This window comes from Ziziphus jujuba, chromosome 6 (genome assembly GCF_031755915.1).
Source record: "Ziziphus jujuba cultivar Dongzao chromosome 6, ASM3175591v1".
Classification (NCBI taxonomy): domain Eukaryota; kingdom Viridiplantae; phylum Streptophyta; class Magnoliopsida; order Rosales; family Rhamnaceae; genus Ziziphus; species Ziziphus jujuba.
Window position 1 is genome coordinate 13011165 of NC_083384.1, and position 9051 is coordinate 13020215.

At 25.2% G+C, this 9051-nt stretch overlaps 1 protein-coding gene across 2 annotated transcripts; it reads right to left on the reverse strand.

Annotated features, from left to right (window-relative positions):
- Window positions 1-611: 611 nt before the first annotated feature.
- Window positions 612-2165, reverse strand: LOC107430809 (tropinone reductase homolog). 2 transcript variants are annotated; one of them, XM_048464205.2, is made up of 5 exons: window positions 1963-2162; window positions 1623-1830; window positions 1271-1487; window positions 1040-1152; window positions 612-940 (listed from the first exon to the last, which is right to left on the reverse strand). In XM_048464205.2, the coding sequence occupies exons 1-5, from the start codon at window positions 2052-2054 to the stop codon at window positions 752-754; spliced, it is 819 nt and encodes a 272-aa protein (XP_048320162.2). In that variant the 5' UTR covers window positions 2055-2162; the 3' UTR covers window positions 612-751. The 2 variants fall into 2 exon arrangements, 1 of the variants encoding a protein (XP_048320162.2); XR_007238055.2 differs by lacking the exon at window positions 612-940 and having other exon boundaries at window positions 1271-1438; window positions 1963-2165.
- Window positions 2166-9051: the final 6886 nt, after the last annotated feature.

Genomic DNA, 9051 nt, shown 5'->3' on the forward strand with positions numbered 1-9051 from the left:
CGACAATAAAAATGTAAATAGCGGAATGCTTAATTAAGGACAGTTGATTCTAAAACTGTCCTGCTAAGTGTCCTAGAATAGCTAGGCTAGGTGTCGTGCAATTAAGAATATTAATAAACTTCCAACCGTAATTTGTCGAATTTGGTAATACAATGATTGTGAGGAAGCTGTATTTATTTATTTGGGAAAGGGCTTGTCAAAAAAGCTAAATTATTTATTAACAAAAAGAAAAAAATATATTTAAATAGGATTTAAGGGATGATTAATATTTCATTTCTTTTTATCTTTAATTTTTTTATTTTTTTTTTGGGAAGAAATATGTCATTTCTCTTGAATAAGGATAGGTAAATCCAATATAAAGCTCAACAAATTAATTCAAAGAAGGTCATAATAGAAGAGAGATTAAACCCATAAATATAGTCCTAGTTGCCAACGTTTAATATCTTATTCAAAATCTTAAACCTCTGTATTCTCTCCTGGGTGTCATTAGGCATACAAGGCATCACATAGACGCCAAGCCTTCCTCCCCAAACTTCTTTTCCTTGTCTTGCAAGATACCATTTTATTGAAACAAGAACAAGCCATATATATATATATATATATATGTCACATAAACAACCACATTATTATCTTTCATTGACAGATAACAACACTCATTGAAGTCTACTTATTGAAAATGATAACCATTAAAAGCACTTATATAAGTTACAGTAGAGAAACAGAGGATGAAAACACTTCAGTCTTAATAATTCTACTGATTAGGTGGGAAACCACTAACAGTAAATCCTCCGTCAACGCAAATAACTTGGCCAGTCATATAAGAAGCAGCAGGGAGGCACAGAAACGCTACCACTGACGAAATCTCCTTTGGTTGTCCCCCTCGGCCCATTGGAGTTCCGGCGAAAAACTTTTTCATATTTTCCGAAAATATAGGATCTTCCTGCGAATAAAAGAAAGCATGGTCAATAAATTCCTTTGAAATTATGATAATATTTTTTGAATCCCAAAAAAAAAAAAAGAGGATGTCGTAGAAGTATACTTTTGCAGCTTCAAAATTTTCGGTAATGACAATCCATGGAGCAACAGTATTAACACGAATTTTGTCCTTTGCCCACTCACACGCCAAGTTCCTTGTGAGCTGATTCATTGCTCCTACATAGCAGATCATAATCAATTTGATCACCTAACTTTTATGTTTTTGGGGTTGAAAATAAATTAATTTGATGAGCAACTTATTAGAAGTTCTGCAATTAAATCAATTACGTAGTACCTTTAGATGCTGCATAGATTGTAGCAAAAGGCAAAGCCACAATACCCGCAACAGAAGAATTAAACACAATGCTTCCATTTCCTGATGCTTTCAGAAGTGGGTATGCAAGTTGGCTAAGATGGAAAGAAGACTCAAAATTCGTACCCATAATCGTCGAAAATTCTTGTGCTGTAATGTCCGGGACACTTTTTAGCATTAGTATACCAGCATTATTTACCTAGCCGGGAAAATTTCACCGAAAAATAAAAAAAATAAAAGCCATAAAAATGGTGAACACAAAGTGTTTGGTAAAAGGTCCAAATGAGAAGAGCAACTGGTTTATAAGTTATACATTCTTAAAAAAGAAACTTACAAGAATGTTGAGCTTTCCTTGGAAGATAGAAGATACAGTTTCCATTAATTTCTGTCTTTGGTCCCAGTACATAAGATCACATACCGATCCACTTACTTTAAAACCTTTACTTTTCCATTCTTTTATACGCTGGTCGAGTTGTTCTTGGTTGCGAGAACAAGTGTGTATAGTGGCTCCAAATCCTGATAGTTCTTCTACTATGGCAAGTCTAATTAATGATTCAAATCCAAAATTAGTAAACCATGTAATTGATATCAAACCGAAAATGGAAAAAAAAAAAAAACACAATTTAATTACGCAAATGAAAAAAGTTAGTAAATTTGAATAGGGATCAACATACCCTATGCCCCGGGTTCCACCAGTGACCAGAGCAGTCATGCCCTTGAGACTCCATCTTGTGTCTCTGGAGCTGATCTCTGATTCACTAGTCATGTTCTATCTTTTCTACCCAATTTGCCTTCCTCTCTCTCAAGCCGTATGTACTCAATTTAGTTCGGTGACTTCGGTCATGTCAAAAGACAAACAAACACTCACCAGAAAAGTCAAAAGACGACCATTATTATATATATATATATATATATATATATATATATATGTATATATATAAATTTAAATATTAAAGCATCTTCAGAAAAACTGGTGCTTTTAACCTGTTGCTTAAGTCGTAGGTTTTAACTTAAAACTCCAAAATGTGGTCTGAAAAAGTTATACATCGCTGTGATTGCACAGTTTTACATTGAACATTCAAATATGCGGCCCGTTAAATAGTGTGGCCAAATGCAAGTAATGTGGATTTGATAATTTTACTAATGATTTTTGTTTTTTTATTAGTAATCTACCAGAAAGAATCTAATGCTAAAACTATTAGACTAACTTGATGTAAAATTTAGACCAACTTGATGTAAAATTGACTATGTATATTTTTATCAAAACTCTAATATGATTGTAAAAACATCTCACAGTCAAAACATGAAAGGGAGCAAATTTCATTTTTGTTATTATATTATAGCCACGACATATTTTCATTTTGATTGCTTAAATACCTAATCTTCCTACTTAATATGTGTTAATACTATGACTTTTCAAATTTAGTAACATTTTGATTCTTAATCATTATACATTTTTATTTTGTTTCTTTAGCTAGCCTTTCATAGTCAATTTCAAGCATTACAGCCATGTGTTCATATGTACAATCATATATATATATATATATATATAATTTTGCTATAAAATATGTACATGTATGTTTGTTATCAAACCTACACGTTGCATTTTATATGTAATCCACTATCCAATTATATTTAAAATATAGAGGATTATATGTAATCTGGCATGCATAGTTTGAATAAATGCATACACATGCATTTTATAGTATAACTGTATATATAAAGGTATATGTATATATATAACTAGATATAGGCCTGTGCAATGCACGACATATATAATTGTGATACATTATTTTGATAATAAGATATAAAAATTATTATAATCAAATCAAATACAAACCATCATAAAAACAATATTAAACCAAAACTTTCAATTTAACATAACTAATCCAAATTTCGAAAAACTTTTTTGAAGACCACATTAATGGTTGAATTGGTAGGTTCTCCATCTTTATTACAAATAAATATCTTCAATCATTTCCTATTTGTAACTCTGGAGATTGCAACATATAGTTGTCCATGATTGAAAATTGGTTTTTTAAGATAAAGTTCGACATACGAAAGAGATTGACTTTGGCTTTTATTAATAGTCATAGCACATGATACAACCAAATGATATTATCTTCTTCGAAACTTAAATAGTAACCTTGGGTCCGATGGAGTTAAATTATTTTTGAAATAAAAACTTTAAATCCAAAATTGCTTCCTAAAATAACTTTGCCTTTGAGAACATGATTGTCAAGCCTTGTAATAACCAATCTAGTTTCATTGCACAACCTCGAAGAATGATCAACATTTCTTAATAGCATAACGGGGACACCGACCTTTAATTTCAGTTGAAATTCAGGTGTATAAAGATCTCCTATAAGATCAATATTCGAATTCGATCTGCAAGTTGCATCAGAAATCAAATATGTATTTTCTTTAGTTCAATTAAGGGAACTCATGTATTCATTTATCGATTCAACAACTTCAAGAGTTGGAGCAAGTATGGTTTTTTTTTTTTTTTTTTTTTTTTTTGGCAAATATGCTAGGCTATTGATATTTTCTGAGAAAGAATGATACATGCTATTTACAATAGATGCAACTAAATCTTCTATATTCTTTATCAAAAAGATCATTAGGTATATCAATCATTGCATGACCATCATTTGGACCGCCAATTATTTCATCTCCAATACTTGATATCCATTCTAAAAAAGCCTTTAATATTTCCTAATCAATGTCCAAGTCAACACTTTAAAGTCTCACTTTTTTGTTAACTTCAAAACTGTACAATATTTTCACAAATATGATGAGTTTAAAGTTACGAAGACAATATCTTGCCTACTTGTTTTTGGAATAACCAACAAAATTTGTCTGAAATCTTCTCTAAACACGACAATTTTATATGCAAAAGGTTGCTCCAAACTTAATGGATTGCTAAATCTTATATATATATATATATATATATAAGATTACATTGTATAATATAATAATAATAATAATATGATAACAATAATGATATATATTATATAGTATATTATATACACATGCACGATATTATACATATTATATATAATATTATATTTTATAATATAATAATAATAACAATAATAATATTATCACTAACATGTAATGAAAATTAAAAAAAAAAAAAAAAAACTGCTCATCCATTAACACCATTTCAATACTAATTTTTGATTTGTTAACAAAGCTTTGGACCTCCTAAAGTCTTAGGACTCGAACTTTGAACGCTCACTGCATCTTGTTAGCATTGATCTATTGAATAAAATCGACATGCCCGATCATATTTGGTTCTTATTTTTTTCAATATATATTATAAAGATTTTTAAGAACTAAAGATTTGACATCTATATATAATACTATTCAATCATAAAGTTCAAATTCAAAAGTGTTTATATATGTAATTTGTTCCATTTATAGAATTTAAATTCAAATTCAAATGTATTTATATAATTTAATTCAAATTTAAATGTATTAAAATAATACCTTCCTTCTATAGAATTTAAACTCAAATTCAAATATATTTTTTAATTATTTGCAAATAATCATTTATGTAACATAAATGATTAATCAAAAATGAGAATCCATATATGTAGTTTCCTCCTAGCAATTATAGTTGTTTGTTTAGTATTCTAAATATATATATATATATAAATATTCTCTAAACTTTAATATAATTTTTTTTATCAATATTATATAATGTTTGAACCATATATAATCAATATGGTAAACGAAATAATCTTCCAATGGTATGTTATCAAAATACTTTTAAATAATTGAAGACAAAAAATTAGTTTAGCATATCATGGACGATAGACTTGGATTGATCATAGGAAAATAAATTAATTTCTCTCTACTAAATACCCATAATATAATATAATTATTTATTGTTATTATTATTATTATTATTATTATTATTTATCCTATAACACATTTTTACCTTATAAGATAAATTATTTAAGAAATTCAAATTAAAAAATATTTACCTAATTAATTTTTTCCATCTATGGAATTTAAATACAAATTCAAATTCATATATATTTATATAATTTAATTCAAATTTAAATTTATTTATATAATATTTTCCATCTATAGAATTTGAATTCAAATGCAAATTAAGATATATTTATATAATTTAATTTTAATTTAAAAGTATTTATATAATATTTTTTGTCTGTGGAATTCAAATATATTTTTTAATTCCTTGCAAATAATTAATTTTCTTATATTAAATACTCATATAATAATAATAATTAGCTTAGCATATCATGGACAATAGAATTGAATGGACCATAGGCAAATAATTAGTTTCCCTCTACTCAATATCCAATAATATAATTTAATTATTTATTATTATTATTATTTATCCTATAAATATATTTTTACCTTATAAAGTAAATTATTTAAGGAATTTAAATTAAAAAATATTTACCAATTTAATGTTTCCCATTTATGAATTCAAATTCAGATTTATTTAATTATTTTAATTTTATTTTAAATATATTTATATAATACTTTTCATCTATAAAATTAAAATTCAAATTCAAATTAAAAAGTATTTGTATAATTTAATTCAAATTTAAATATATTTATATAATATTTTCTATCTATACAATTCAAATGAATTTTTAATTCCTTATAAATAATTAATTTTGTTATATTAAATATTCATAATTTATTATTATTATTATTATTATTATTATTATTATTATTATTTATCCTACTAAATACTCAATAGAAATTAATTATCTCATTTATTTTTGTTTATGTGCATGCTTGCCCACCAACTCATTTGGGGCACCCTTTTCTGTGCATTTTAAATTTTCCATTTGTGGTATCTATTTTTGTTTAGATCCCGACAAAAGGGAAAGAAAAAAAAAATAAAAGGAAAAAAGGAATTTATAGATAACAAAGTAAAAAGGAAAAAAATTAATGTGTTTTTCTCTATTAATATTTGATATGTAATTTTCTTTTAAACTAATATTGGTTAAAGTAAAGAGTATAATTAATATGTAATTTTGATGAAAATTACAATTCCAAATAAAAGAATGATGATAGGAGAAGATTGCAAATAATGAGAAGAAACCAAATCCATAAAGAAAGAAAATCTTTAACGAAAACGAAATATTGAATTTTATGTACGATAATAATTGTCTAATAAATTATTTCTCATTTCTATAAATTTAAAAAAGTAAAGAATATACAGAATATTTTTCACTTGTGGATCAAATACAAAGTTCACCAAAAACTAACATGGCAAAAATCTCAAAATGGTAGGCTAGAGAATACAAAATAGTATTTAATATGTCAAGGAAGGAAAATATATATTAGACTTCCCAAAAGGGTAAAGTTTTGGGATTGTGCTTCTAATTTTTTGCAAAATTTATTTCCTTTATCCAAAACAACATAATATTTCAACTATTCAGCGTGCACAGAAAAACCAATTAACCTAAAAACTTGCATGGTTATGAAATTCTTGGAAAATATAATTTTGTAGGCAAATGCAAAATGTAAGCTTAATTAATTTATATTCTTCAATGACATCCTAATAAGGAAAAAAAAATCAAGAAAAATAACTATTATATATTTGGAGAATTCTATGTATCAATAAATTAATATGACAAACAATGCTTACAAATCATCATAATCATGGAAAGAGGTTATTTCGTCAGTAAATTGATATTTATCCTTAAGTAAAATAATTAAAATTTAAATAGCTTTAGAGGTTACAACCTATTAAATTGAAATAGTACTTATGCATAGCTGGATTAACCCCCATCGAATGGTTAAATGTTTGCCAAAGTACTACAAATTATCGGTTTTATTACATTGACATTCTACTTTTGATCTATTCTTAGCATTAATCCCCATGTAATGTATGGCATATGTAAATATAATAGATTATTTCAAAAATAATCTATAATAATTAATTATATTCAAATCCTTAAGTAAGACAATTAATTTCATATTATTGAAAAAAAGGTAGATATAATTATTTATCCTCATTATAATTAATTATACTTTTTATCCTTATTTTATATAATATAATTATTTATTATTATTATTATTATTATTATTATTATTTACCCCATAAACACATTTTTACTTTTTAAGGTAAATTATTTATTAAATTCAAATTAAAAATATTGATCTATTAAATTAAATATTTGCAAATAACTAATTTTCTTATTTTATTTTGTATTTTGTATTTTTTATATATTAAAATTTTCTATCCTAATAGGAAGGAAAATAAAAACAAATAAATAAACAACAGAAACAGATAAAAATTACACTAGCTGTAAAGTGTAAATGGTTGGATCGTTTATATTATATCACCGCAAGATGAAAAGCTGATTATACATTTTGTTATTATATGATTTTTTTTTTTTTTGGATAGCTGTGCACAAAATTGTAACCCCTTACCCTTAAACCATGTAAGAAAAAGCGGAAAAATTGAATAAAGCAAAATATAATTATGTGTATAGAAGATACCTAAAGCTGAATTCATATGGCATAATCTGCACAAATACAATTTTTTGATTAAAAAGCTTATGCTTGTTGTTATCATTATCAATTTAAAAGAATCATAGAATCATAGGAAAGATAAATATCCTTAGAAGAAGAAAATAGCCTTAAAATCCACGTATCTAGACCTAAAAATGACCATATTGAAAAAAAATCAGTGACATAGTCACATGCACACACTCTCTCCTCGGAAAGTTCAATGTATGAAGCACTTATATTTCTTTCCAAAACCGAGTCGATCTCTTTTTTCTTTTTCTTTTTTTTTTTCAAATTCATATCTCTCTCTTTTGCTTTCTCCATATAAACTTATAAAAACCCTACCATTCTTTTACACAAAGAGAGCCCAATAAGAGAGAAACTCAAGACAATAGAGAAGGGACAAGTTTCTTTTTTTCCTTCTCTTTGCTCACCAAGCTGCTGTGGAAGTTTTCTTTCTTCTCGAGAAAATCCATTTCCAAGAAGAATAGCTAAGCTTCTGCAACAACAACCTGTCATTTGTATCTCTCTCTCTCTCTCTCTCTCTCTCTCTAGCTGTTTGATGTATTAATCATATATTTTGATATATATATATATATATTTAGATACAACTATAAAATGTAAGATTATAAATATAATTAAAATAAATAATATCTTTATTAATTTTCATATAAACATATTTGTATATATAAAAATATTTAAAATATGTTTAATTAAAAAAATAATATATATGAAAATACATTTTATATATATTTTGGTAAAACCATAAAACATAAAATCATAAATATAAATAATAAATAATTTAAATAAAAAATATGCTTTTGGAGGGAATTTATATATGTATATTTGGATACAACTATAAAAGGTAAGATTATAAATATAATTAAAATAAAAAATATATTTATTAATTTCCATATAAACATATTTGTATATGTAAAAATATTTAAAATATGTTTAATTAAGGAAACAATATATATGAAAATACATTTTATATATATTTAGGTATAACCATAAAATATAAAATCATAAATAAAAATAATAAATAATTTTATAATTTAAAAAAAAAGGTACTTTTGGAGAGAATTTAAAGTAACAATATGCTGACACGTGTTGCATATGTTTCTACTTTTATATATTACTAGTATTGATCCTGTGCGATGCACAGTATGTAGAACTACAATAAATAATTTTCACAATTAATTATATTCAAATCGAATCAAATTAATTAACTAAATAATTTTTATTATAACAAAAAT